Source organism: Hipposideros armiger, unplaced genomic scaffold, assembly GCF_001890085.2.
Source record: "Hipposideros armiger isolate ML-2016 unplaced genomic scaffold, ASM189008v1 scaffold_107, whole genome shotgun sequence".
Classification (NCBI taxonomy): domain Eukaryota; kingdom Metazoa; phylum Chordata; class Mammalia; order Chiroptera; family Hipposideridae; genus Hipposideros; species Hipposideros armiger.
Genome location: NW_017731457.1, coordinates 2,659,704 through 2,672,253, shown reverse-complemented (window position 1 = coordinate 2,672,253; position 12,550 = coordinate 2,659,704). Strand labels below are relative to the sequence as shown.

The 12,550-nt window shown below is 52.0% G+C and overlaps 1 protein-coding gene across 1 annotated transcript in view; it reads right to left on the bottom strand.

The window, feature by feature from the left end:
- The window catches only part of SRRM3 (serine/arginine repetitive matrix 3), a 55,757-nt gene that overhangs the window by 21,865 nt on the left and 21,342 nt on the right, over positions 1 to 12,550 (bottom strand). The window contains exon 3 of the mRNA XM_019646837.1: positions 6,613 to 6,714. Within this exon, the coding sequence (XP_019502382.1) occupies positions 6,613 to 6,714 (102 nt within the window). The remainder of the gene's footprint in view (positions 1 to 6,612; positions 6,715 to 12,550) is intronic.

Here is a 12,550-nt window from a genome sequence, read left to right as displayed (position 1 = left end):
CCCCCTCCACAGCCCTCAGGCACACAAATGCCTGACACATAAAACATAGTCTTTAGCAAAACTTAAGGGCACTCCAACATTGTGTGGGTGAGCCAGTGGGAGGAGGGGCTTCCATTTATCTGGATACAAAAATCAGGATGGTGATTCACAAAATAATAGAACAGCTCAGTTTGGGTACTGCCTTCTTCAGGGAGCCTTTCTTGCCTCCTAACATCCAAGCTGAGTTAGCGACTGAGTCCAGGCCCTCACTGTGCCCTCCTTACTGCTGGCTGCACCCCAGGGACATGCCTTCCACTGTCTCAGGGACAGAACTTCCTTCTCTCCTCCCTGTCCTCTCTCCCTGGGGCCTTACCATTTGGTCTCTTTCACTCTTCAGTCCTTTCTGGGAGGTTTACTTGAGAGCATTGAAAGACAGGCATAGGGTATGAGTAGCAGGCTGAGGGAGAGGCACAAGGTCTCAGAACCTTCTGGTAAGACTTGTCCTGGGAGTTCCAGGGATATCAATGGGTGTAGGCCGAGGCCTCTTTTGCTAGCTTTGTGGGGCTGGTACCACTACATCTGATTTGCAAGATCTCCTAGGGCTAGAACCTGGGCTCTCCTGTCCTTGTCTTTCCTGGATGACAGTATCACTAGCCATAATGTTCTCTCATGTTTAAATAGCTCTCTGCAGTTCACAAATCCCCTACAGAGCCATTCAGAGAAATTGCACCCCCATTTTACAGATGAGAAAACTGATGCCCAGAGAAGGAAAGGAACATCCCTATGGTTTTGGGACCTTTGAGTCAAGAATGTAAATTCACCTATGCAGTTGGCTTTGAGAAGTCATGTGCAAATAGGACAGCCCTTGACTTGGCTGGCTGGCTTTCCTTGATGTAGATGTCGGCTCAGCCATGCCCTCCCCATGTTATAGACAGAGTTGTGGGTGTATATGCTGAGTTCTAGATTTGTTTAACATTTTCTGCTTTTAAGTTCATGTTTGTGATCTACTTCACTTCTCACCACATCCATGGAATTGCAGGGGAGGTGTTCCTCCCTGTGACAGAACAAATTGAGCCCCACATAGCTGACCAAAGCAGGCCCAAAGAGCCCACTGCAGAGGGGCCAAGAATGCGTCAAGGTTGAACACCAGACATGTGTTGGATCAGCCACCATGGGCAAGGTTCTGACCTGAGAAAAGACCGCCCGTCACATGCTCTTCCTCACGCCAGCAGTTTTGTTAATTAACTGGTTCTGTTTGCCATTAGCCAGGAGCATAATGGCCAACTGACAGATGAATGAGTCCAGACAGAGAAGGAGGCAGATCCCAGGCAAACGCTCTGCCCTCTCTGCTTATTCACTCAGCCAGCGTGTCAGGCCTGCCAGGGACCTGGAGGGGGCGGGGGGTTGGCGATGGCAGGGAAAGGGATGTGTTAGACCTGGGGCCTCTCCTCTAGCTCCTCACAGTGCAGGGCAAAAATACGACACTGTGCATATTATAATTACTAACGCAGGTGCCAGGTACTATTCTAAGTACTTTACATGTATTTATCTCACTTAATCATTTAATGCTCAGAACAAGCTTCTGACGTGGGTACCACAATTAACATTCCCATCTTATAGATAAAATAATGAGGCACAGAGATATCACGCTACATATAAAATAATGTGCATGGAAAAAAAAAGATGAATTTGCTCACTGTGTTAGTAGTAGCTTATGAATTTTGTTTTCTATAAACCCTGTCTCCCAAACATTTTATTATATTACATAACTATGCAAACAATTATTCTTACACGTTGTCGTTGTTTATTAGAGTGAAATAAGAAGAAAGAACTGACAGCAGCTACAAGAAGTAAAGAAAACATTGTACATATTCCAAAAGGAGAAGATTTCACTTTTATCCCGGGAATACGGACAAAGTCGTTTTTAGAGGCAGCCTTGGATGATGGGGTGTTTAGCCCCTATGTAGAAGGGGCTAGGGTGTTTCAGGCTGAGGGCTCAGTCTGAGCAAAGGCATGAGAGTGAGAACATTCTGGAAACTGGCTGGCTGCTGTGTGATGCTGAGAGTGGGAAACCAGGCTAGGTCTAGTGTGTGGAGGCCAGGGAGCCCAGACTTGAGTGTATGGATGATGGGGAACCACAGAATGTTTCTGGGACAAAACAGGACTCCCCACATTCATCATTTTCAAGGACAAAAGCGTGTGCTCTCTCAGTGTCTCTGGGACCTCACTCCTCTCCATCACTTCTCTCCCCCAGAATAGAGTGTTACTAGCTGCCCCACTGCTCTTCCTGAGTTTCACCCATCTGATCCATCGTCCAAAAGAGAAAGTCCCCCAATTCCTGTCTGACCACATCACACCTCTCAAAATCTTCTACTGGCTCTTGCCATCTATGGTATCACGTGCAGATACTGCAGCAGTGCAACATTCTGGTATCCAGTATGGAGAGTAGACTAGAGGGAGGACTGCCACAAGAGACTGTCACTCAAACCAGTCAATTAACTTAAGGAAGAAGAATGGTCCCTGGGGATATAAAGCTCTGGGAGTGACTCTGCCCCTGTTGAGACCCTTTCTGGATTGAGAGGTATTAAGAGCTCTAACAGGCTGTAGAAGGTTAAAATCAGACCTCTCCCCACCAGTGTGAAGACCCTTCAGCTGGCTCTCCTTTGTCATCTCACTCTAAGAGGTCACTGAATTTCTTTATGTCTCAAATTACCAGTCTGTGAGTGGGGGTGGGGTATCAGGGTAAGGAAGCCAAAGTCAGGAGCACTCAGACTGCTGGGTGATCAGAGGGCCTCATAGATTCCTGGGAGAATCCCTCAGTTGGCAGAGAGGGTGGAGACAGCCAGGCAGAGGGGAATAAGTTAAGGTCAGTCTAGTACTCACCATTGCCAGGTCTCCCTGGGATCATGGGGATCATGGTTGTTAGGGATTGAATGTTTGTGTTTCTCCCCAAATTTGTATGTTGAAACTCTAACCCCAGTGTGATGGTATTAGGAGGTGGAGCCTTTGGGGGGTGATTAGGTCATGAGGGTGGAACCCTCACAAATGGGACTAGTGCCCTCATAAGAAGAGCCATGAGAGCTAGCTAGCTTTCCTTCCATCATGTGAGGGTATAAGAAAGTAGCAGTCTACAATCCAGAAGACATTCCTTACCTGAAGCCGACCACGATCTCAGACTTGCAGCCTCCTGAACTGTGAGAAATAAATGTCTGTTGCTGATAAGCCACCCAGTCTGTGGTATTTTGTTACAGTAGCCTGAGCTGACTAAGACCGTGGTGGTTGATCATCTAGTAGTGATGCATGTCTGCCATGTGCTAGCAACTACTCCTCACACTTACATTCACTGTCTCATTTAATTTCTTCAACAATCCTATGAGGTGGGCACTACTATCTCCATTTGGTAGGTAAAGAAGTGGAGGCCCAAAGAAGTCAAGGACCTGCTCAAGCCACACAGCTACGGTGCAGTGGAGCCGGGATCCAGGGCCCAGGCAGTTCACATTGAACTTAGAGGTTTAGACAGGTCGAGTGTCTGACACACCAGAGCCCTCACTCTTCCTCCTCAACCCAATACTCTGAGCTAGGAAGTGAAGCTTCAACAGGAAGGCATGCATGCGACCAATCTGTTGCCAGCCCTCAGTCACCTCTCTGCCTCTGGCCTTGGGTTCAGCACCACAAACAGCTCCTCCCAGCCTCAGTAATCCAGCGGGCCAACAGCCTCCTTAGGTTGCCGCTGTCACTGTTTGGAGTGCAATTTTCACACCATTTTGGCTGCCTGAGCTCTAAGAAGCCTTCTGGTCGAACCCCTTCCCTGTGTAAAGGAGGAAGCGAAGGCTTCTGGGAAAATTGTCAAGGTACATTGTTCTAGGTACCAAGGATAGAGCAGTAAACAAAGCTGATAAAGATCTTGTCTTCATGGAGCTAACGTCCCAGAATCATGCCAAGGCTTTATGCTCTCCTGCCTCCAGAGCAGGGGTCCTCCCTGACTGTTGAGTCTTTCAAAGGTGCCTCTTCTAAGGCACCTTTCCTGACTGACAACCTAGCCTGAGGGGGACAGTTCACTTCCCCCACTGAACACACAGGCCTGAACGTTCAAGTGGCCACATTGTCAGGGGTTGCCTGTAATTCCTGGTTTCAGGTTTCAGGTTTCAGGTTTGTGTTTCCACCCGGAGAGCAGGAGGCTCGTTTTCCCTTCCTCTCCTCCCCGTTCATTGCACTAGCACAGGGTTAGGCATACAGCACAGATCCTCAAGGACATATCTTTGGAAGGAGATGCTGCAGCTTTTTCATGGCATATTTTCTAGTGTGTCACAGTTCTTAGGGTCCAGGAAACTTCCGAGGTTGAATATCTTATAAATTATTTGTAATTTTGTTGTGATCCTGGGAGGTAGTTGGCACAGCGTTTGTCTATTCCGCCATCTTACCGGAAGTCCTCCTCACAGTTCTTAAATACATCATTCACTCATTCATTCATTCATTCAAGGAAAGATAAGATCAAGACTACTGGAAAAGACTTGGGAATCATCCACTAACAGGAGAGAGTTCCAGCTGTGGAAGGGATGAGATCCCCCAGAGAGAAGAGGGAAGGTAGAAGGAAGGAAGAGGCCTGAGGACATGACAGAACCTTGGGGAGAACCAACATCTGGGAAGCGGGCAGGAGAGAGGGAGATAGAAGAGGCTGTCAGAGGGGCAGGGGGAACTTACAGAGAACTGCATCTTGGAAGCCAGGGGGAAAAGTAGGTTTCCAGAAGGGAAAGCACAATGATGGCACCTGCCAGGGAGGTTAGGCCAGCAGAGAAGCATGGGCCGTAGTAAGTAGGACTCAGAGGTGGCCATGGGCCCAAGCAGGTCACGGGAGTTGGGGGGGCAGAAGCCAGATTGTCGTGGCTTAAGGACGTGGGGGCAATGCATGCCACACATGCTACAGAAATTTGGTTGAGAACGGAGAGAAAAAACATGGGCTGGTAGCCAGAAGAGAAAGCAGAATTGAGGATGGACAGAAATTAGATTATGAGGAAGGAGCCCGGGCGAGGGAAGAAGGACAGGCCTGAGCTGGAAAGGCCGAGAGAAGGTGGCAGGTGGAATCCACAGGAGGCCTCCCACCCTCACGCTGGACGCAAGAGGAAAGGGTGGGTGATTTTCAGAGGAGCCCTAGGGCAATTTGAGGGGGCACAGTTCAGAAAGCTAGGGCTTTTGGTTTTGGGGGTGGTGCAGGCAGCAGTGGGAGGATCTAGTTGTCAAGATTTTTGAGAAAGGAAGAGAAGGTGTGGCCTTGCTTTGCAGGGAACTGGCCGGCATCACTGAGGGAGGAGGCACAGGAGTTGCTGAGGGGTGCTGAGTGTTCCGGGAGCCTGGAGAGGAGTTGGTGGTAGTGTCACCTCTTCCCACCAGAGGGGCGGAAGGAGGCCAGCTGAGTTTGGCTCCCCCAGGCCACCCATGAGCCCCCTACAAGCCTGGGGCTACTCTGACTTTGCTTTTGCTCCTACCCAAGCCAGAGAGGGGAGGTTTAAGTGGGGTAAGGTGGGGAACCCCCCACCCCTGGAGCCCCTACCAGACCAGATGATCTGCAGAAGGTGCTTTCCCACCTGCTGCCCATTGCTGTCTGCTATTCCTGAAATGCCGTCTGCTCTCAAGACAATGGTAATGAAATAAAATCTCTCAGAAAGTGCTGCTGTTGTTTTATTTTTTGTGAGTAAAGGTGACAGGGATTTAGGGCCTCAGCAAGATGTCTGCTCCCCACACGAGTCCTGTGCTGGAGGAAATGACCAGCAGTGGTTTTTACCCCAGACTCTCACTCAGCTTCAGTTTTACTTTCAGCCAGAGAAGCAGGGAATGCCGGAGGCGGGTGGGGACGCTGAGGCTTAGCAAGGGGAAGTCTGACGGATCAGAGTAGATTCAATGGCCCTTCCTCAGTGCGCACTTCCTGCCAGGCATCTGGCCATCCAGCCAGGCCTGGGCACTCGCAGGGACAGGCTGCCTCGCCCTCCTATGGCAGGCTGCTCCATTTTGTATGGTTTTGAGTGGTTCCCAGTTCTTCTCTAATCTGAGACAACGTCGACCTCCCTATAACTTCCCTGTTTGATCCGAAGCCCACCTGGGTGCTCCTCCTGTCCTGTGACAGGAGCAGAAATGTGACACCTGCACAGCCCGTACTCTCTTTTCCTGACAAGACTTTGGCCGTGCTAGCAATGGAATTTGGTGTGTTGGTTCTTTCTTTCCACAGTACGTGTTTACTCTGGAGCCCATTGTACGGGCGGTAAGAGTTGGGGCAGAGGGACAAGTCTGGGGTCCCACTGTCAGCCAGTGACAATGCTGGGGTCATAACATTTCTCGTTTCCCAATGTGCAGCCCAGAACTCCCTGAGCAAGACCTGGGCTGCCTTTGCCCACTGCTGGGCCAAAAATAGGACCTGGGGTGGCAGGGGCAGGTCCTTGGTGATGCTCCCATGCTCAGCAGCCCCTGCCTTGTGCCTGGGCCACGCAGGAACTTCCAGTGGATAGGGTATATGCCTCTCTCCTCCTCTTCCCCGAACACCCTCCTACTCCCAGAGGGGTCACCTGGAAAGGCCCCTCTGGCACCCAGCTGCTGCCTGCGCCTGCACCCTCCCCTCCCCGCCCCCACACAGGCAGCACTCACATGTGGCCTCCAGGCCGGTCCTCCCTGGTGAGCATTCCCTCCTTCTCCATCAGCATCTGCCGGAAAGTCCTGACCTTCTGCCGCGTCTCCTCTTCAGAGTACCTGCATGGGTGCAGGGAGGGTGAGGGCTGTCCTCTTGGCTTAGGTTCCCTTCTAGCCTGTCCCCCCAGCCCTCAGTCGCAAGTGCACTTTCCACCTTGCAATGACCTGTCCATGGTCATACCACCCAACAAGGCTCCCAGTGCCGGGGAAGCTCAAGTCTTGTCCACTTTGTTCTGAAGCAGCCGGCCAACCAACGACACAAACAACCAGCCAAACAAACCAAAAAACTCAAGAAAGAATTGTTCCCAGATGTGGGGAAACTGATCAGATGAGGCTGCGCCTGTCCTCCTGCCCCTCCTTTACCCGCAGCTCAGTTGTCCCCTGTCCCCTGCCCCACATCCAGGCTGTAGTCTGCTCTCTGGACACATTTTTGGAGAGAAGTGAGAATCCATGGCTTTTTCTGCTTTCCTGGCCTCAAGGACATCTGATCCTCACAATAACCTTGGGAGACCCTCAGAGCACCCCCTCTGCAAGATCAAGGCTGCCAAGTGGCTTGCTGGGGATCCCGGAGCCAGATCTATTGTTTCCTTCTGCTGGTTGGGGGTGGGGTGGAGGTGGATAAAATCTGGGCCTTGACTAGAATCTCCTCCCTTCTTTACCCCCTCTCCCTCCCTCCTTGACCCAGGTATCAGGCTAGGGACCAAAGTCCAAAATTTTCTACTCCTTATCCTTGCTCCCACACCCTGGGGTCAGTTGTCATCCTCTCTCATTGCACCACTGTGATAGCTGCTGACTGGGCCTCCCAGCTCCTCTGGCATTTCTCCATGCAGCCTCTGTCCATGCTGCCCAGGGTGGGGGGTGGGGAGTGACGGGGTGGAGGGGTGGGGATGAGGGTGTCTTTGCTCACACAGCCCCTTGCCCTATGCCCAGCATGCAGCAGGTGTCCAGTGGCTGCTGCTAAATAAATTTTAGGGTGGGGGAACCGGTTGGCTCAGTTGGTTGGAGCGTGGTGCTGATAGCTTCAGGGTTTCTGGTTCGATCCCCGCATGGGCCACTGTGAGCTGCGCCCTCCCCAAGGGAGTCAACTATGCCTTGTAGCATGAAAGCAATGTGTAACCAATGACCATGGCTATTCCCCAATAAAATTTAAAAAAATAATAAACCTTGGGGTTCCAGGCCCCCACCCTCTCTCCTTCCTGGGCTGCCAGTCATTGTTCTGGAAGAAAACATAGTGGCAAATAGGAACAGTGTCCTTTCTTGTCTCTGTCATCTGCTCACCATCCACTCTCTGTCCACACAGCAGGCCCAGCCCTCCCCACTCAGCCTTCCCATGGTACATTGTTCCCTCTCAGGGACCCCATATCTTTTCTCTTTCCTTCTCTCCTCAATCCTTTCCTTTCCTCCTTCAACAAACATTTTATGGATTGACCCTGCCTTTTTAGAGAGAAGTTTGGCAATTCTTTTCAAAAGCCTTAAATAATGAACACAACCTTCGACTCATAAATTAACTTCCAGGTTTACTCAGAGGAAATAATCATGGCTAAGCTCAAAGATATGACTCATGAGATGGTTACAACAGCATGGCTATCCCCTGACCAGGTTAGGTGCTGATGTTTATGTTTCCATAGCAATCCCTACTCCTGGATCCTGGCAGGTGGTTCATATGCTACATGGTGTCTGCTGACTTCTCTGTATTCTGCACTGGCCTGAGAGTTCCCTGCGGGCAGGAACCTTGTCTCTCAGGATTGCCATTGTGTCCCCAGCACCTGGCACCATGCCTGGCCACATGTAGCACCCAACATTTTTAATAATTTGATAAGTGAGTGACTGGTGTTGGAGAGGCCTCGAAGAGTTTGAAGGCTGGATTTTCATTTTGGAAAGATGGCTTTGATGGCTGTGTGGCTGGAGGAGAGGGACTGGAGAGCAGGGAGGCTGGCACTGGGCTACCACAGGGGTTCTGCAGGAGATGGTGAAGTCAGAGCTAGAAAGTGGGCCTGAGGATGGAGGGGGACAAGTGGACAAAAAGTTGTCTAGGTGGGAGAATGGCTGGGACTCGGGGACTGACTGAACATGTTGGAGGGGATTAGGTGAGGAGCATAACTTCGTAACCAGGTGTCCCCTGATCTCCAGCTACAGTCTGACCCTCTGCAGGTTCAGGCAGCTGTGTGGCCCACCTAGGGAGGAGCGAATCCTGCCTGGCAGGCGGAGAAGTCCATCTTTTCCAACCCTCCACCCCTTCTACAGAGAGGGTGTGTGTGGGGGGGTGCTCAGGCCACACTGCGCTGACACCTCTAACCCAAATTCACCAAGTTCTGAGCCCTGGCTCATGGTGCCTGCCTCAGGCCCTGTTTAGCTTATGGCTGGAGGGTCCTTGGCCTTGTGCGTTGGGCAGTACAGAGCTCTTGGATGGCTGGGCTGGCCTGGTATCTAGGAAGAGGGGGTGGTGGCTTCTTTGAACAGTATAGACACAGAGAAGCTGCTCCCATCTCAACTTCTCAGGAGATTAGCACAGAGACAAATAGCACAGGCCCTTTAACACAGCTCAGCTCCCAACTCATAGACCCCTGGGAGGGAGACACAGGTTGGCTGGACCATTGGCATGAGGCCCTGCACATGGTGGGGTTGGGGAGGAGGTGGCCCAAGAGCGAGGCTGGGCCAGATCCCCTGTTGGATGAGAGAGACATCAGGCTATGCGCCAACCCGATGCCTCAGGGTCTGTGAAGCATGTGAGGCTGGGAGATGGGTGTCATTAAGATCTAGAGAAGGAACTTGGGCTCATTCCATAGCTGGCAAGTTGAAGGCAAGTTGACTAACTCCAGCAACTGCTATTGGGGTGCTAGGGGTGCTGGACTGACCCACTTGGGAGGCTTGGAAAAACCCCCTCTATGCCCCAGGGTTTATTGCTGGGAGAAGCTGGGGACCCAGGGATGACATCTGGTTATAGGGCAAAGAGGTATCAAGTGTGACCAGCACTTCTAAGGCTCCCCTCCCCTGATATCTCTTGAGGTCAACACTCTCAGCTGAGGCCACGAGGGACAGTGATTAAGAGGTGAGGCAGGATAGCCAGGCAGTCCTGGTTTTGAGTCTTGGTATCCCACTTCACACTTTCTTGCCTGTGACCTTGGACAAGTCCATATACTTCTGTTAGCCTTAGTCCCTCTGCCCCCTGTGTAACAGGATAGTAACCTGCCTTTCAAGGTTTATAAGGATTAAGGTAGATGATGCATACAAAGCTCTTTGTGCAGGGCATGGCACGTAATAGGTGCTCAATAAATCATGGTGATTGAGGACGTTTTTTACCCCAGAGTGGTGGGTACAGAGGGTCTAGCCATTCTGATTCCGGGCTTCCTGCCTTTTTCCACGCTAGACCCCTACCAGGTCAGCGTGGTTCCCGGTCAGGAATCTCCTGGGCCCCTTCTCTCTGCTCCCCCAGGAGGAAAAGGCTGAGATAGTAGGAAGGCTGGTAACCAAACCATCCACTCCCTCTGAAATGGCAGCACCTGCCAACCTAGGGCCATACAGGAGGCCTGGCTGGCATCGGCCCAAGCCTCAGACTAAAAGTCAAGGGTTTGGATAGGAAAGGGGGTTTAGGGAGGACAATATGTCTCAGCCAGGGTGGCTCCCTCGTCCCCACTCTACTCTATGAGAAGGACATGCTAAAGTTGTTGTTACTTTGGGGACTTCTTGGGTCACCCTCTGAGTATGGGGTGGGGTGAGGGGACACTGCGTTTTAAAAGAGGTGCCCAGAGTTGGACATGTTTTATTCTGCCTGTTCATCCTGCCAGGTCTAGATAATTCCTTCTCTGGTTGTTAATTGATTTTCACCGCAGCTCTGAGGGGGTGGGCAGCCTCACTCTTCCCATTTTATAGATGAGGAAACAACAGGGGGAAGGGAAGGCTCAAAGCTCCAAGCCCAGCTAGGGGCAGAGCCTGCTCTGTCCACCTCACTGCCACCACCACCATGTCCTCACAGGAAGGGGCCTGGGTAGGGTGGGTGGGGGGGTGTTGTGGCTGGGCTGGGAGCATCACATTGCTTGGGCTGGGGGCTCTGTCCCCACTCCCATGGTGATTGCAGGCTACACACAGAGGCTGCCCTGGAAGGTGATTCCAAATGCAGCATCAATCACTAGCAAATTAGCTAGCAACCCATCAATATTAAGGAAAGGATTGCTTTTTAATGGGGCCAAAGAATGTGTGTTCCTGTGACTAGTGGGAATATTTGTCAAATGCGTGAGAACCTGGTAAATAAATGCGAATGAGCCAGTGTTTCTAGAAATGGATATTAATGACTGGATTTGATAACAGGGCAAGGGTCCCTACTGTTTGTGGAGCACTTTCTGGGGTTTGGCTAGGAGCGAAGGAGCCCCGCATGTGCCTCTGAACAACTCTGGAAGGTAGGTGTTCCTATTCTACAGGTGAGTAATTGTGGCTTGCCCAAGGTCACAGGCCTGGGCCGGAAACCTGGATTGTTGGGTTTCAGAGCGGCTATGATCTCCACCCACTAGGCTGCCACTAAGAGATGGGAGGGGAGGGGATGGTGACTGGAGAGCTAGCTCTGTGGGAGACTCCAGCCTAAGGACCACCTGTGGTGAGGGCTTGGGTAGGGGTCAGGGGCCCTCACTGGAAATCTGGAGACCTAGTGGGTGCTTCCCAGGGAGGCACAGGTCCTTGATGGAGGGGACTGACACCAAGGACACGGCAGAATGCCATCCCCCTCTACCTGAGGCTGCCCTCACCTGGTAATGACCCTCCCACGTGCAGCGAGGGGCTGGACCAGGAGTCGATTCAGCCAGCGGAAGAAGGCTTGAGGGAGAGGAGCTCCGTGAGGGAGGGGCCTTAGGGTTACCTGAAAGGCTGGGGCTCTGGAGGGGGAGGGCTTACAGAATGGAAGAGGAGAGGGCTTAGTCAGGGAAGAGGGGCTCAGAAAGGTGGTGGGGGTCTGTGAGGGGTTGGGGGCAGTTTCCAGAAGTACAGCCCCGCAGGCGGCCTCCTTCCTCATCCCAGTCATCCCTCCTATTTCCTAGCCATGTCCACCGCACACACTCCCTTCACTCCTGGAGTCACCCAACTCAGCAGGATTTGCAGATTTATTGGGTTGTCGGAAAAGTCATGACGCATTTTTGCAACGAAAAGCATAGAAAAAATACATCTTGACTTTTCCAACAACCCAATAATTGAGGTCCTGGGGTGCTCTCTGCAGAAGGAAAATCCATCCCATTCCCTACTCAGCCCTGCCCTCTGCTCACATTCACAGCTCATCAAACCTGTTTTCAGCACCAGCTGGAGGCCTCCTTTTGCTCTCTTTTCAGCAGCCTTCCATCCATCCATCCATCCATCCATCCATCTATCCATCCATCCATTCATCCCTTCCTGCAGAGACCCTCTCCTCCCCAACCTGGCCCCCAGCTGGAGGTGAACACCAAGCCCCTGTGCCCCTTTCTTTCGCAGGTGGCCCTGGACCCAGGCCCGGCCTTGGCCTGCTTTCCTGATGGCCTTCCACTGGTGGCTATCTCTGTCTGAGCCTCCGTGTCTTCCTTGGCTCCACAGAGACAGTGAGCCATGTCTTGGCTACCTCTTGGGAAGTCCAAGAGGCCTGGTTAGACAGACAAAAGTGTGGTGTGGAAGGACTGCTGTGCACACGCTGTCTGCCCCCATCAGGCTCCAGGCCCAATTGCATGCACTGGGGTTTTTGATTTCTCAGCTCACTGACAGTGCGTGTCTGGTGGGCAGGTCCTGTTCCCAACTTTGACTCCCTCCACAGCCAGCCCTCTTGTTTCAAAGTACTCAGGGCAGATGCAAAAGGGAGTCTTGGGACCCCCAGCTTTATAGCAGCTGCACAAATGGGTAGGCTTTGTTTTCTGTTTCTCTGCCTCCAGCTCCATGTGTGAGGGCTGTC